Below are 17,822 nucleotides of genomic sequence, written 5' to 3' on the forward strand. Positions count from 1 at the left end.
AAGGATCGAGTAAGATATTGAAGTTAAGTTTGTCAAAGCAAAGAAATTTTGAAGACATTGCATACTTCATAACTATTGTTCTGTAATGCTAAAGCTAAGAATCTACTATATGACTTGTGTTAATGAGATGCCAGTCAGCTTGACCTCTTGTCTTATGCACAACACTGGGTGTTATTGAATGGAAAGCCACACTGCGTTTTTTTTTTTTTTTTTTTTTTTAATCCTTCAATTTTTTCCAGAATAGATTTTTTTGGGGAGTCTTTATGAAAGCACAGAAGCATATATGGCTACATGGAAGCCCTTCTGCATTTCAGTGCATGCTGGCAGACTTGTTGTGAAGTTTCACACCCATTGACCTCTGCTGGGCCTGTATCACATCAACATCACCAGCTGTAAAAACAGTTTAAAATAGGGTGTTAATTTAGGGTAGTGTTTTACGGTTAGAGAGCCGCCTCCCAGAAGTTCTCTTCAGTCTGAAAATGTAGTTGAAGAGCTGGAACTTTAGGTAGTAGTGGCTTAGATGAACAAACTGCCTCCCTCCATTCACACAGAAACCATCTCTGCAAAACTTGGCTGCCAGCTTAGCTCAGTCTAGGATTATGGCTTTGTGGAGGATGCTAGACAATCTAGGAAATGCCAGCATGACCAAAGTGCTGCTACAGTGGAAGTGTGGGGTGTGTATGTGTGTGAAGGGCAGGGAGTGTCCCGATATTTGGTGGGTGCAAACTGGCCTGCAGTTTTTATAAACCTAATTTGAAGCATGCGGCTCATCTTTTGTCACGTGGTTTCACACCTGATCTTACTGGCAACATCACACTTATGCTGTGCTATGGTCTAGTGCACATGGACACACACACACCAACACACCCACTGTGGTGATTCACTTAACCCAGAGGAGTCAGGCCAGTGAGAGAGTCACATTAAGTAGGTGGCAGAGAGAGAAACAGGAAGTGTCTAAGTGTATCTGAACCCTGGGATTCCCCCTTGTGTTAATATCATGTTAGGCCACCATAAACTGACAGACCACCGGTTATGTCAGAAAACACACACACACACACACACAGTAGTGTAATGTCTTAATTCCTCTTTAGTACAACACTTTCACCATCTGTCACCAACTTCCTGTCTCTCTCTCTCTCTCATGCCCTCTCCTCTCCGTTTCCCGACTCTTGTTTGCCGCCCACTTTGCCTGCATTCTTTCACTCTGACATCAGGGCCGCCCAGCACTGCCATTTATTTTTTCTCTCCTTTTTTTCTTTATTTTGTGTTTCTTACTCTGATTGTTCTCTTGTCTCCTTTAATAGCCCTGGATCCCTCACTACCTTCCCTCCATCTTATGGAGCTGTAAATAAAGAATTACAGTTGTATTTCTCGAGATAAGGTGTGAGATGACCTTATTAGAGAAATTTCCTCTCTGGCATCATAGAACTGAAAAAAGTCTGAAAGAGAGGGTTTAGTGCAGGTTGAAGTTTTGCTCTGTGATCACTTGAAGTTATTATTTGAAACTTTTTCCGTGTTTAATATAATCCATCCATCGTTTTAACTGTATGAGAGAAAGTGAGGAAATCCATCCACAGCATATATTTCTTAACTGAGTATCTAAAGGGACATACAGGCTGTTTGTGGTGTTGACCTGCTATTTATATTATATGATAAATGGGAAGAATAATAAATGTTGGTGTTAAAATTACCTCAAAGGCTGATGATTTTACATCATTATTCAGAATAGAAAGTGTAAATAGAGTATGACGTATGTAGAAGGTTTATGAGAAGTGGGAGGAAGTATGTTGGAGAGAGAGTGAAAGAGAGAAAGTGAAATGTTGAGAGAATGAGAGGGTAGTGGAATGACTGTCTGTCTGTCTAATGTTAGGATCTTGTTAGTATTGATGTCTTGGTTGGGCAGCAACACACAGATTTACAGAGACTTGAAGCAGGAATTTAATGGTCCAATGGAGCACAGGGAGCAGCTTTAGATTTTCTTTATGATTTGTAGCCAGTAAACCAGGGTCTGATCCTCCTCTGGCTTTTGACTCACACTCCTATTCACTCCACAGCAAAGGAAGTCCAAGAGTTCATGCAATATTTATTGTTCAAACTATTGTGATGACTTGTATTAGCACTGATTACACGAACAGCTTTGTTATGTTGGAAGAACTTGTGGAGGAAAACCAGGCCCGACTGAAAGCTACAGTCCACAGAAGGAGCCAGTGAATGGACTTGCTGTGTGTGCGCGGTGATTTTTAACGCCGAGGATGCACTAAAATAACACGTCTTTACACTTGGCTTTAGTAATGATAATTCTCTTCCCTACTTTTTCATCAGTACTTACACTGACAGCTCTTCCTTACATGTAATTTAAATCTGGAGGTAATTATAATGAACATACAGATTGTACATATAAAAGAACATTAATGTAGAGTGTGTGTTTCAGTCACATCCATTTTTTTTATTTCTTTATCTTGTCTCAGTTCAAGCTTTAATGGTCTGTTTCGTAACCCTTATCGTTCAGGCCCAGTCTAATCTTTCTGGCACTAAAGCTGGTTTTGGTTTATGGTGCTATTTAACAGCAAGGGCCAATCCCAAGCTGTTTTGCTGATCTAGTCACGTCATATATATCAACATGTTCAATGCCTGAGATGTGTCATTATGATGAAACTTTTAGAGCACAGGCTGAAATTGAACTATGCAACCCTTTCATCAAGAGTGTGCTCATCATGATGCAACGGTGGGGCGCTGATAAAGAAATGATCCTGAAAGCTTGGGAGGAATCTTAAAACTGTGACAATCATTATGATCTCACCGAAGCTGTGTGTTAAAGTGCTCAGTTATATTTACTGTATGTCAAAACACTTCTTGGTTTGTTATTCACAACGACTTTAGATTCTTAGACAGCAGGGTGCGTGCTTGCTTGCACACCATCTGCATCCTTTATGTGCACTATGCAAACAACGTAAAACGCAAGAAACACTGGACAAAACTCCACAGGCAAGCTTTAAATAAACAAATGAAGTGTGATTGTGTGTGATAGATGCTTGAATCTGTGGAGTGTCATTCATTTTCTATGGTCTCTGGATGTCACGTTGCTTCCAGTCCACAGCTTTACTCTGTGGAGTTCAATGAAGTTGTCTTTATGTAAAATTACATGAGAGCAAGTGTTACATTTGTACTAAAAAATAATGTTGGTCTGCTATAGCCATTGACTGTATATAAAAGATGGACACAGCCTCTGGAAGAACCTTAAACCTGCATTCTTTCTCATCTCCAAGAAGGGGCAAGCTCTGATTGTAAAATGAAGACAAACTGTAATGAAGTCAGTTTATACTTATCATTTATAACCCCACTAAACACTATCTTCAATTCTTTTTAATACAGTATATTGCTGACTTAATTATGGTGGCAATACAAGACAAATGGATGATAAAGGCAGATAGCCGGGGTGGGCCACAGCTATCTTATGATTACCAGGGCACTACTTGATGAGTGTGCAGTGTCCTCAGCTCGGTGAAGCCCATTTCCAATTCATGCCATCTGCTTTCAAATGAACAAGATGCCCCAAATTTTGAACTTGAGGTTTCCAGACAGAAATGTATCTGCAATGTCTTTTTTTTCTTTCTTTTTTTTTTTAAGAGATATTAATACTTTTTTGGAAACCTTGTGTTGGAACTTGGCCAGCTGTCATCAGCTTCATACCTCTCCGTTTCACACACACACACACACACACACACACACACACACACACACACACACACACACAGTGGCAACAACAGACTGAAGCAGGAGGGGACAGAAACTAGTGTGACCATAACTTCCTGCAAAATGCTGCAGAGGCTTTCACACTGCACTGACACGGAATAAGAGCCATAATCAGATTAAAAACTGTAGAAGTTATCTTGGTTTAATTATCATTTTCTCTTCACCATATTTCTCCTTTTATATTATTTAGTATCAAAACATGATTAGGCTTATGATTGGCTGAACACAGTGTGCATATTTGGCACATATAGCATATTGATCATTAGTATGGTAATAGAGCATATGCAATTTGTTTTTAAAGAAGTGCGTGGTACATACGTATCACAGTGTGAGAACAAACTGAATCAAACACATCGAGTTAGGCCTGTGTGGTAGCGGTTGTTTTTCACTTGCTGCTATGGCAGTCAGTGATCTTGATTAGCTGTCAATAAACATGACAGATTGGTGCAGTATGATGTTGTGTGTATATGTATGTATGTATGTATGTATGTATGTATGTGTGTGTGTGTATATATGTATGTATGTATGTGTATATATGTGTGTGTATATATGTATGTATGTATGTATATATGTATGTGTATATATACACACATACATATATACATACATACATGAGAGTGTGTGTTTGTATGCCCCACATAATCCTGAAACTTTGAAGAGGAAGTGAGAGAGGGAAAAGAATTTGATTGGGGGGTGGGTGGGTGAGACAGAGAGGGTAATTGAGGGGAAAGTCAAGTTCCCATTTCTGGTTTCCCACGGAGTCGAGCTCACACGCATTTCCCTGAAAGCAGTTGGTGGGATTTCAGTTGTTTTTAAACTCTTTCAGTCTAAACAACACCATGTGCAATATTCCCCTCGCAATAAGAAGGAAAATCCCCACAGATAAATACATGCTTTTATTGAATAACCCTGTAATGATTAACTGTAACCGGTGACATGAGAGCTGGACGGTATGACTACAGTGTGATGGCCTTATGCTATATGCTGGTGGCAATTACAGTTGTGATGGGCACAGAGGCTGTAACTGAGTAGCCCAATAGCAGGTATAACACACTGTTTGTATTGTCTCCATGGCTTTATGTTCTTCATAGTCCTTTTATACCACATCATTTATAGCTCCAGAGCCATAAAGGACAGCCTGGATATGGTGGTGATGTAGTGTGAGCAGGATGCTATTGTCAGGCAGTACGTCCCATCTGCTGCACTGATAACATTCTGTGAAGTGCATATTTTTGTCCCCGGCCTTTGGTGTTTACGAATCCTCCGCCGGCAATGCAGGGTCCACTTAACTAGAACTTCAAGTGAAGTGGGGAAAATGGTTTGGATGCGAAGAGTTAAATGTGTGACAGCTGAGCAAGACACTGGTGGTGAGATACAGCCCCTCCTCCTCCCAGCTCCTTCTAAATATGCTGCCTCAGCATGAGCCTGCAGAAGCGCACACACACAAACACACACACAAGCAGAGGCGCACACCTCTACTCTCCCAGCACTTGCCAAAAGAAAATGTGAACCACAAACATTAGAGCTTAGGAGTAAGCTGAGTAAATCCAACCAGATATTTGGCATCTTCTGTCACATCGGTGCCTGTGTCCTGCCGACTGTCCGCTGTGTTCTTACACTAGTAAGAGAGCGAAGGACCACGTCTGGAAAACATTACTCAGATTCCTGCAGTACAGGCTTTGATTATACTGGCAATGAAGCAAGAGGGAGGGGGAGAGTGAGAGAGGCATCAGATGAAGTGTGCATTGTGTAATTTCTGACACAGACACTACTACCTAAGCATTTGTTTAAAGCCTGCATTTGCAGAGAACCTACTAGTTTAATGTAAATTAAATGGAGGTGACCAGTAGAGGGCGGTCTGAAAGACAGCAAGTATATGCAAAAAGTATTCTGTTTTTTCTACTTTTATCACCGGAGTACTCTTTGATAAGACGCGCTGGTTAGACCCCTCACGCTACCAATCACTTAACAGTTTTTTATTTCTTTTCATATATATATATATATATAAATGTACATATGATGACCGTGTCTACTGATGTTCAGTACTATAATAGTAAATGAAACTTGTTCTGCTGTCCCTGAAAAGAGTCATTGTGCTAACTGAAACATTTCCAGAATTTCAGTTTTGTCTTTAAGAGCTTCAAGCAAAAGTAATTAGAGGCATGAATAGAGTGACCTCAGCCAAGACTTCACCTAAGCTCACTGATGTGAATGTAGAACATGAGAAGTGACGGCTGCACAGATTTTTGAAACTGGAGAAATAAGAAACGTCTGAGATGTCTGTAGGTAGCTCAAAGATAGCTGAGTCAGACATGTAATGGACAGAACTAGCAAGCTGTAATTCTTTCTTCAACCTGTAGTTTATGGGCTTATTTCCTTAGATTTATATATTTTTATATATATCTATATATATGAATGAGAGAGAGAGGGGTAGATATAATATAATGTGTCAAGGGATTTGTTCTCCAATCTGCAAACATGTAATTGTTTTTTTAAAATAACAGATTGCAGACCTCAGTTCTTCAGCACTGTGTGCAGCAGAGGAGCATACAGCTGAGCCGACTGTGTTGGAGAGTCATCAGGACCGCCATCATTTTTTTTTCTTTACGTTATAACTCTAACATACTGTGGGGACATAAATGTATATACAAACAGGGATTTTGTTACTTTGGGAAAATCAGTATTGACCTCAAAAATTCTGTATCTGTTAGGCTGTAATTGAAAACTCACATCTTTTTTGACCTTCAAACTGTCCAGTATTAGTTTCTGAGTCCAGTGGAAACTTGTTCTCAGCAACACACGCCTGCTGCTTGTAACGTGTCAGTTGTTGTTAGTGTTAACAAGCAGATGCATTAAACTGCTGGGCCTTTGATCTGTAGGCTGTGTATGTGTTTGTATGTGTGTATAGATACACACACCTACACACACACAGCTCTGGTCTGAAGTAATCACCCAGCCTATAATGACATTGGGCTAATGATGGTAAGTCCTTGTGCATGCATGCGTGTATCATTGTGTGTGTGTGTGTGTGTCAGCTCGATGCAGTGGGGGTCAGGAGCCATATTTCTGGCAGTCTGTCTGGTTTCCATTTCGGCCTGTAAATCTGAGAGTGGAGGACAGCAGGAAGTGAAGGATGAGAAAAGATGGGAGGAGGGGGAAGGAATAGGAAGCTCAACTAGCTAATTATTTATGGGCAGTTACTACTAAAGAGTTTACAGTATTTTGCTCTGATGCACACAAACACTTCTTACCCATTTGGCAGCAGGACACATTTTTCCTTTCGGATCCTTTTTTCTCTCCAGGGGTGGTTCGGGCCAGATGTGTGTGTGTGTGCGCATTGGATGAGGCATGTGTGGGCTCTCTTCTTTTTAATGGAGAAAGGCCGAACAAGTAATATGTATGTAGTGGATTACAGAGAAAGTGACCAGGACAAAAAAGTACATAGAGTGGGAGCAAATGTGGGGTGTTGTGTGTCACCCAGCACAGGGACTGTTTCTTCTGAAGGGGAGGGGGGAGAAGAAAAGTGTACAAATGAGTGGCGAGTGAGAGAGGACAGAATGAGGTGTGCGTCAAGCGTGTGCGAGCAGCAGTAAGAGGAGAAGCTATGGCAGCTGGCTCTCAGAGTGGAGGGGAGAGCTTCTAAAAACAAACTCTCAGCTAAATAGTGGTTGTGACGCGGCGCTGGAGCCCACATTCGTATCGGAGTGGTGAGAAAAGGGATTGCGGGGGGGGGGTGGACACCCTGTCCACAACCAGTCGAGAGCAGTGCAGGAGCAATGAAGTACAGACCTCTGGTAAGGGACACATCCTTCATTCAGAAAAAAGTTCTCAGAAAATTTTTTTTTTTCTTGCCTGAGAGGTGGCGATGTTTGGACATGTAGATTTGCATTAAAGGCTGTCAGATTTCATTGTGGTCAGATGAAGTTAGTGTGGAAGTTTTTGGGGACTAGCTTTGGCTTGGGTAATAGTGTGAACTTGAAGGACACAGGTGAGAGCGAAATCCCTCAGCAATGAGGCAGGCCAGTTCTTCTGCAGACTTCATGCTCTCTCTGTTTCTCCTCATTGATCTGCATCCTCTCACATCTCAACTCTGTATTTGTCATATCCACGTCAGGTCTAGTTGATATCGGTAAAGGTGTGTCCTTCGCATTGTTTGTGTGTTTGCACTGCCCCAGGGCGAGGCTCTCGCATGGTGGTGTTGTGTGGCCGGGTGGCATTCTTTTCCTTCATTGAAACTATGAGGTAACATGTTAATGAATGACACTGAAGTACCTTGTCTGTACAATGTGGTGGATCTTCTCTGAGCTGACACTAAGTCTTTAAGGGAACTGCTGTATTTAGGCATATACCTCTATAAAGATTTGATCATTTCTCCAGCCTTCTCTGTTATAGCACCGTGTGTACAATTAGATGTCAGGATAGTACAATGCACTCAGAGACTCCTGACACAATCATTGTTGCCTGCAGTGCATCTGATCTTAGTTCAAGAATTTGTTTATGTAGGACTGGTCTCACTTGCTTCAGAAAGATCCTGAATTGCACATCTAATGACTTAAAACCTGAGCTGTTTCTCAATGGAGGATCGTTGTAATATAGTAAGTTAGAATTACCTCATTGTCATACACTGACTGACGATGGGTTGTAAATCATGACAAAAGGAACTTTAACCTCCTAGGACCTGGCGTCCACATATGTGGACTTCACATTTTGGGTTATTTAGACCAAAATACTCAATTTTGCTCTACAAGGGCCTGATATCCACTTACGAGGACATTATACTGCAACTGTTCTATCTAAATTTTAAATGAATATGCTTATATGTGGCTCTCATTTTTCTTAGAAACAAAAATTAGGTAAAAAAAAAAAATCTGGTAATTCTTTGTTTTTACATTCATCAGGTCCCAATCAGCCCAAATATCAAAGAGAATTTAAAAATGCATGCCGTGGAAGAGTTCAGGTCTTAGGAGGTTAAAGTTGATATGCAGAGTTTCAGGGTTAACCTCCAAGCAGGAGAGGACCGTATGTGCCTAGTTTAATTTACAGAGGAAGAATCAGGAACCCAAATAAATTAATGTGAGAGGTCTCGTGTAATTAGTTTTGGGTATTTGAGTTTCTTCTTTGGATATGACATGAGAACATATACTTTCTTTAACTCTACATGAAACACAAACTTCAACTTGTGCTGCACAGCAGTATTGCAGCCTACACAGGAATAAGTTTGTAACTTGGTCACAAAATGGTAGAAAATAGAGAATTAAGTGGAAAATGTTGTCCTTACACTGGGTCTCTGCCTGCTCCGGAAAGATCAAAGGTCATGGAGAGCTGTGGAAAGCCATAACTGGAGCTAATAGTAATGGGTGTGGAAGATGTGACATGAGTATGACAGAAAGTGTTATGCAGAGTAGCAAAGAAAAAAATGCTCTGGACTTGTGCTTTGGCCCACATATCATCAGGTGGGCAGCTTCATTTTAGCAACCTGCAGTAGACTGTCACTAGCCTGCTACACCTGTCTGACTGCTCCCTGATCTCACTCACTGTCTCTTAAATGGAAATTAAAAAAAGAGCCCTGACAAGCCTGCAGGCGTGTCACCATGGTGATAGCAATCAAAACTTTAATAAGCTTGGAGCTTTTACAGGTGAGCAGTGGGGAAATGTTGTTTTGAGTTTTACCTGCACAGGCTTGTGTTGACACAGGGTCTACCTCACCTCCCCTTGGTTTATATCCACATCTTCAAATTACAGTGAAAGAATAAGACTGAAAAATTGACCTGTGTTTTAATTTCATTGTTACGATCTGTTGGCTAGTGCAGTGGAAAGTCCTCTCGCTCTTATTTTGAAGGTTCAGTTAGTCCCATCCCTTTCTGTCTCTTATTTTACCTACAAGCTGGCTCATTGGTCTGGTTGATACTGTGACGGTACTCTGCCAGTTATCCCAAAAAACTAATCATTAGCTCTTGCCTGGCCACTGATGTTGTATATGGCATCATGACGGCTTGCTAGGATTTAACAAGAGCAACATCCACGACCACCTTTGACACAAAGGTGAATGAGTACTTCTTCTTCACTTCATGCCCCTCGTGTTTCCAGCACCAAGTGCAGAGCAGATAAGGACAGATGGGCTATGTGTGCCAGAAAGCTGATTCATACTGTAAAAATGTAGGAAAGGGCAAAACAAACTGTGTGTAGCAAACTCCATCAGAATCACACCGAGCCTCACTCATTTGGTTGTCATTGTAGAACTTTCGACAAATCATGTAAAACACAAGTCAGATGTTTTTTACTCTAACAGAAGTGACGGCTACACTCCTCTATTATCCCTGTCTTCCTTTTGCATATTTAACCTGAATCTTTTGCATGTGAAAATATTCAACTCCATTTGGCTTAAGTGTTTTGGTCCTGATTTGTTTAGTAGCTCTGTGAATGAAAAACATTAGAAAGACATCACATCCCTTTAACACGTGTCGGTAAGGAATGGTGTAGTTATTCTGTTTTACATGTAAAAACTGTTTTTGCATGTAAGTGATGTCATCTAATATAAGAAATAAGGCATGTTCTTGTGAAATGAAAAATTTACATTTTGTCTTAATTCAAATCTTTAAGGGGTTGCTCCACTGAAACCTACTCAAGTAGTCCAGTTTACTCATCTCAGCTTGACAAAACACTGTTTCCAAATGTTTTAAAGTATTAATTTTGAATGGAAGAGGCCATTTGAGTGCATTATGGGAAATGTAGGCTTATGAATTTGACCCTGAATAGTTACCAAAGAAGTATGGATCTGGGCCTCTGCTGCTTGGATTTGGCCATTCTGTTCGACACCTGCGTTACTCAAACAGTGGAAGGTTCCTTTTAATTGAGTCATCCAAAATAATCCAGATAATTGAGTAGCTGTTTGTTGTAGAACTGCATCTAACACTTGTGCTCATTTAGAACTTAGATTTTTATTGATTTTTTTTTTTTCTTATTAAAGTGTTGACTGTTGTTTAGGACAAGTAATAAAAATTTTCTGACATTTGAGAATTTTTTAAAGCACTTTTGCCAGAATTCTCTAGGCTTTCAAGCTTTAAATGTTGTTAAATTTAGAAGTAAGAAATTATGGCTGCTTTTAAAAATGTTTAAATTTGATAACATCCATCAGGTTGCCAACCACCCGTTCAGTGTTAGATTTTTTTTCAAGGCTACATTTCTACATTTTTATACTCATTTCGGTCTTCTTCTGTGAGTTACAATTTGGGTATGCAAACTAGATTTTATTGAGAAACTGGGTGAATGGTTTCCTTTTCCCTTAAACCTAAAGAGGTAACTACTGATCCGATTAAGAAGTTGAGATGAGTTAAACATAGTTAACATCGGTGTAATCAGACATCTCTGCTGGATTCGCAGGCAACTTTTTACCGGTTACCATGACAAAACATTTCAAAATGTTTCATCATGGCAACCAGATACTAAATGGACCAAACACTAAGTGGAAAGCTGTTGCAACTGTATCAACAGTGATTAAGCTGCTCACACATAAGCCAACTGGATAGAAACACTCAAACTTGCCTTATTTCAAATTCGCGTTTGAAAAGTCTCGCTGTCTTAAAATCCTCTTCACCATCCATCTGTACTTCCACGACGTGCACTGTGCGGTGCATTAAAAGCAGCAGGTTAGATGAGGTTTACATAAACAGAGTGACATCTGAGCTCTGTGAGCGCGCCCGCAGCAATGTAAAGGTCAAGGAAAGAGCTGCTATTGTTCACAGGCTGCCTGAGTGATCAAACCCTCTGCTTTCTCCTTTCTCTGCTTCTCTTACATGTGGTTACTTTTGGTCATGTGAGAAAGGACAGGGATACAAATGATGGTACAGAAGATAAAATAAAGGAAATGAAATTTGTTAGTAAAAAAAAAAAATCAACCCTAAACTATACTGATATTCTGGATTATTATAGGCTGAAATGAATACTTTTAATAAGGATAATCCTTACAGTGGATGTTTTAGAAACTTTTAGAAATTTTTTTTGTTTGTTTTGTTTATGACAGTCTACACACATCATAGACTGTATATAAAAGATGGGTGTAGCCAATATGGTTTTACCCATTTGTTTCCTTATCATGCATTTTGCAGCTACATTAGCTTATTGGTTTGTATTTAAGCCAGAAGTGACCATATTAGGAAACAGGGTGGAGCATTGTCCTGTCAGATAATGCCAGCAAGCTTGGTTAGAAAGGTGCATCCATTCAATACAAAGACACAAACACGTCTTTACACCACTCGCTTATTTGGAAGGTGTTGCCACTGTGGATATACCTGCATATTCAGTTTGGCACAGATTGTTTTTACAACAATGACTTTCCTGCCACAACCCTCAGATATACTAATTTGTGTCAAGTGACCTAGAAACTAGAAAAGTAGAGCATAAACTGGTAGGTGAACTGGGATTCAAATTAAAAGAGGTCCAAGCAGCTATGGCCCAGAACATTAAACCGTACCTGTATCAATATGGATGGCTTTAAAAATATACTTGTAGGTAGATTACCTTAAATCAAGTAAGTGGTGCACATGCTATGTGTAGTAATAATAGCAAAAGTTTAATAGTTCAAGAAATATATTAATAGACAGCATTAATGTCAGTTTGTTTATGGAAACTCACTAACAGGTGAATACTTGAAATGTCAGTGTCATTGTGGGTTGGTGCTGGAGTAAGAGTAACAGGATCACCAAAGGAAAATGTATCATCAGAAAGTATTAAGTGTCTATACCAAACGTCCAGTAGATATTCAGATAATGAAGTCTGCAGTGGACCAGCCAACCAGCAGTACCAGAGGTGCACCATCTTGGCAGAGTGGTGCGCCTCTCCAGGTTCCCTCCTGCTAACCTGGCTCCAGGCTGCCTTGTTTTGCAGCAAAGGCTCTGGAAAACATGACGACATGTAGGAACTGGGTTGGCACGTAGTTGGTGTGTTCCTGAGACCGGGTGGAGGTCCGGTGTGGAGCATTACCCGGCAGCAGGAAAGCCAAACAGTGAATGAAGCGTTGCGAAACAATGAAGTAATGGAGAGAGAGGACGGGAGACCAAAACAAGGACAGAAAGTGAATGAGAGGTGACAATGTATAGAGGAGGGGAGAGGTGAGGAAATAAGGCTCTGGTTTCTGTCCCAGGCATCACAATATTTGGACGCTGTTGTAATGAAACATGGCTCCTTTAATGTAAATGAATGTCAGTACTGCTGCTCTTAACAGTGATTTAAGCCATTCCCACATGGAATATTCCCCTGTGTTTGGTCTGAACACCCGCTGCCTGCTGAGTCTTTCCCAGGAAAAATCCTCCAAGCAGGAAGTTTGTCTCCAGCTGTAGTAACAGCAGTGTGTTTGGATGAAGAAAACTAAGAAGTTAATTGTTCATCATAACAGCAATCAGACAGTTTTATTTTTTACCAGAAAACCCAAACTGAGAACTCAAAGTACCACGCTTATTTGACGTTACAGGTGGGAAGTGCAGCTTAAAACAACTCAGCAATGACTGACAACAGAGAATTCCACAGTATATATGCACACTCACACACTCCCAGCTGCAGTTTCTTTGTTTTTTGAACACATGTTTCAAACAATAGGTCACCAGAGCTCAGGGATGTATAGGTTCCAGTTACCACACTCACAATTTCACATATGTACACATGGTTGTGTCAATAAATCACAATGATACCCAGAGGTGTAGGCCGGAGTCACATGACCTGTCCTGGAATCATGACTTCTTGATCTATAAATGGACTTCACCTTCTGCAAAGAAGGTTAAAGTGTTGTCTAAATCAGATCAAATGATTTATTGACACAACCACTTTGTCATATTGGCAAGCACAAATAAAGTCGCAGGACATCATGGTAAATGGCCTGTATTTGTATAGCGCTTTTACTAGTCCCTAAGGACTACAAAGCGCTTTACACGTCCAGTCATCCACCCATTCACACACACATTCACGCACTGGTGATGCCACATTGTAGCCACAGCCACCCTGGGGCGCACTGACAGAGGCAAGGCTGCCTGGCGCCACCGGGCCCTCTGACCACCACCAGTAGGCAATGGGTGAAGTGTCTTACCCAAGGACACAACGACCAAGACTGTCCAAGCCGGGGCTCGAACTGGCAACCTTCCGATTACAAGGCGAACTCCCAACTCTTGAGCCACGATCACCCCATCACATTCAGACATGAGAAAAGCACGTAAGGTTTAACTTTGCTCAGTTTAGACGATCCACTATATTTAACTTGTTCCTTTTTAATATCTGCATCTCATTATGCAAATATACTGTTTATAAGATTGGGGAAACATGCAGTCAGCTGAGACTGAAGAAGTCACTTAGATGAGTGACGAAACGTTTCTCCCAGAAAACGCTACGTCCAGATGAACAGAATCAACTTTTGGAGACCTTTTTAATATCCTTAACTTGAAACCTGTTGGTTGGGGTGGGATTTGACTCTACCCCTTAAGTTGAGAATAAACTTAGGACTGGTTGGTCTTGATTTGGGATTTTAATGTTTGTTATGATCTAAGATGTCTTGCTGTTAGACTAACTGGTCTTCATTTTGAAGTCTAATTTTGAGTCAAAACTTGAGAGGTGAAACTTGACGCTTATGGAAAAGCAATGTAGTACCTGTAATCGAATCATGTTATACATGGCAGTTAACAAATATCTCTAAATTGAATATGTATCTCTTTTCCTTCCCTTCCTACATGCTTAAACACATCCATTTTCATTTGAATATTTCCCTCACTGTTGTTGTTCTGTCGGCATCTTTTCTCCACTCTTGAGGTTTGATTTGCCTTAAAGCGGCATTTACTATAGTGAGGCACAAAGACACAAAGGCTAAAGTGAACGTGATGCTTTTATTAATTTGATAGTGGGAGTTAGTTGCCCTAAAATGTCCACGGGGATGTAACAAAATAGTTTTTCTTAATAATTATTAAGCTAAAGGAGACGGACGAGCATCTATCAACTTTGAAAGAAAAGAAACACAAAAAAGGTGATCATCAAACAAAAGTGAAAGTTAAAGGCCAAATTGCCAAAAATATCCTGGTCTCCACAAAGCAGGAGTATACACACACACACACACACACACACACACACACACACACAGAGAGAGAGCTCACAAGCTACAAACCAAAAAGGCTACATGGCCCTGGAGCTCCCCTCTCCGGCCTAATTGCTGAGTAGAAACATCTGTACAGAAGGGCAGGACCTTAGATATTAGGACACACCCATACAGGCAAACATCAGAGCAGGTCTGGCTATATTATCCAATAGTAATGGTACACTCAGGATTTGTGCCATCATGGTGTCGTTATGAGCAGATATGTGCCCAATCGTATATTTAATAGCTCGGAGAAGTAAAAGAGGTGAAAGCGTGAGTCACCATCATAACATAAACTTAAGTGAATCGGCTATAACGGCGTGCCTCGTAGACTTTGTGAAATGCTGTGAGGATAAAGTGCAGCGGTGGTTCACTTAATTAAAGAGCATACACATAACGGGCAATGCTCGCTAATGTTATTAATTTATAGAAACCTGCGTGGTGCTACTTGTGTTTACAGACATGGAACAAGGTCCACACCAGCATCCCATGACTGAAGCTCCCGGGACATTACCACTCTGCTTTGAAAGCAGGGATCAAACATATTAATGCATACTTGTGTGAAATTCAAACTCTGTGCGCGTGCTGCAGTGATTTAATGGGTTGTTGAAATGTGTGGAATTTCAGGGAGGATTGCTAACTTTCCCTCACAGTTTAAATGGAGTGATGGAGAAGGACTGGAGTCATAACCTCGCATTTCTCATCTCCTCTCTCCTCGTTTTGTTTCTCTCCTCGGTGTTTTTCCCTCTGGTCTCACCTAGCACTAATTAATATATCCTCTCCTCCCTCCACCCTCAGCTTCCCTATCTGTCTCCAGTTCTTCTTTGTGATCTCCTGGGGGCTGAAGACTGCTGTGCTACATAACACAACAACAACACCTGCTGTACTGTGTGTCTGTGCGTGTGTGTGTGTGTGTGTGTGTGTGTGTGTTCTCTCATTGCGTTTGCACTGGCCACCTTTGCCTCTGCCCTAAGAAAGAAGTTATTCAGAGTTTGCTTCAGTCCGACTCAGTAAACATGGATCTCAGTAACTTTCGCAATCGTATGCGCAAAACTCAAACATCTATTTTAGAAAATGGCTTCCTGGTTAAAGGCGTTGATGAACTTAAACATGTAAGTGTTCAATTTAAATTCAGGTCTGACTCTTAAGTTTGCCTCTGTGTTTTTGAATATGTGAAACCCGGGTGTGACTTTGCCCACGTTGGTTAGAGCGATAACTTTGTACAGCCCTGCTCCTGGCTTTCTCTCTAATTCTTTAGGGGTAGTTGAAGCTCTTTGAAGCTTTTCTACAGGAAGTTCTGGATGATGTACAAGCAGACACTTGGTTGTGTTTTGCAGCATGTGTTGGAATAAATTGGAGGTCTGTGAGTGGCTTGTAAACTTCAAACAGTGTTTCTCAGCATCGGCCTGAATGTTTTCTGCTTTAGGCTTCAAGCTGTGAGGGGGGGCTTGGGATTTTCTCCTAGAGGTTGTAATGGTTAGAATTCTGCACCTGTTTCCACATGTTTGCTGTTCTTTATGTTGTATTATTATTATTATGTTTTTAAACATAATTTTTGACTGTTTCACAAAGAAAACCGTATATTTAGACGTCACACTTAAAAACTGAGTCACTTGATTTTACTTTTTGTGGAATAAACAATAAATCAATCATAAAATAGCTGTTAGATTAAGGATTAATTGACACAATAACTCCTTCGTTTGTTTTGGAGAGCTAATCAGAGACCAGAAATGTCAGAGACTGCAGTACTGCAATCCTTTTTTTTATTACCTCTGCCATTTGTTTGTGTTTGCTTGAGTGTCATTTTGTCTGTAAACACCATAGCTTGAAAAGTTGTGAATAAAACTTTGTATGGGTGGAGAGTGGAGTCGTGTTAACAATCCATTAAAATTTAGCTTGCATCCACCAACTTGCATCCACTAGGTCAACCTAACAACAAAAAGCCTTATAACTTAGAAACTGATTCTTACAACTGTGCTGTGTAAGGTATAGAAGGTACTGTATAAAGATTTAAAATGTCATGTTATATTTGACCTCTGACTTCTCCTGCAAGATCAATAGATTAATCCGAAGGTCTACATGACAGTAATGCTATATAGAGATACTTATTATTTGGATAACAGGATTAACTTGTGTTTAAAAACATCTTACTTGATATTCATTACTAAACATTGAAACTAATGTAATAAACGCTGACCTGATTGTTACACATGTGGTATAGCCATACTCAGAATGATGTCGGGTATATTAAAATGGGCAAATAATAAAAGCCCACACTTGTTTTTACTGCACTGCAGATTTCGTAAAGTACCTTTTAAAAAGTACAAAAGTCAATATATAGAAAATGCGATACTCTCCGCTTCAAAGTAAATCGTGCCCAGAGAGTGAGCTGGCTCGGTGAAGGTGTGCGCTCTCCCAGTGCTTCTTGTTTTGTTTTATTTTTTTTTGATCTGCACAGTAACCTGAAACATCTCATTTTGAGATTCAAGCGGGAGTGTCAGCAGGACTTGTAATCTGCTGTCAATATAGAGAAAATGTGGAAGTTAATAACTGTTTAAAATGTGTCATAAAACTGAATTTGAACAAAATTCATACCAGCAAATCAGACCTTTTTAGAAATATGACAAATTGTTAGTGGATCTCTAATAATAAGCAGTGAGCTATAAATATCTGTTGAATGTGAATAAGATTAGCCAGCACACCACAGAAGGCCAAGCCCAGTTGTACAAGGAAAACATCAAAGACTACTGAAGAGAGTTTTATTTACTTCAGTAAATGGAGCCACAAGGAGTGGCTTCAAGGCCAGCCAGCATGCTGCAGTATTCAGCACTTCCATAAAACAAACACAATCTCTTGGATGCAACACGTTTGAGTTTCAGGAGGAATGTCATTGTGTCTTGGTGCTGCTCTAGCTCGTGTTTTTGTTTGCTGCTTCCCTTCAGTCCTCTCAGTCCTCCCCTAA

General features: G+C 40.4%; 1 protein-coding gene across 3 annotated transcripts in view; it reads left to right on the forward strand.

Annotated features, from left to right (window-relative positions):
• Positions 1–17,822, forward strand: part of LOC102777444 (unconventional myosin-Ic-like) — a 61,514-nt gene that overhangs the window by 22,314 nt on the left and 21,378 nt on the right. Inside the window, exon 1 of one of the 3 annotated variants that reach the window (XM_087850713.1) lies at positions 15,770–15,972. The exons of the other annotated variants lie outside the window; for them this stretch is intronic. Coding sequence (XP_087706839.1) covers positions 15,877–15,972 — 96 coding nt within the window. The 5' untranslated portion in view covers positions 15,770–15,876. Of the gene's footprint in view, positions 1–15,769; positions 15,973–17,822 lie in introns of those variants that run through there. 3 annotated transcript variants of the gene reach the window in all.

This window comes from Neolamprologus brichardi, chromosome 14, assembly GCF_056152115.1.
Source record: "Neolamprologus brichardi isolate AB-2024 chromosome 14, ASM5615211v1, whole genome shotgun sequence".
NCBI classification, from domain to species: domain Eukaryota; kingdom Metazoa; phylum Chordata; class Actinopteri; order Cichliformes; family Cichlidae; genus Neolamprologus; species Neolamprologus brichardi.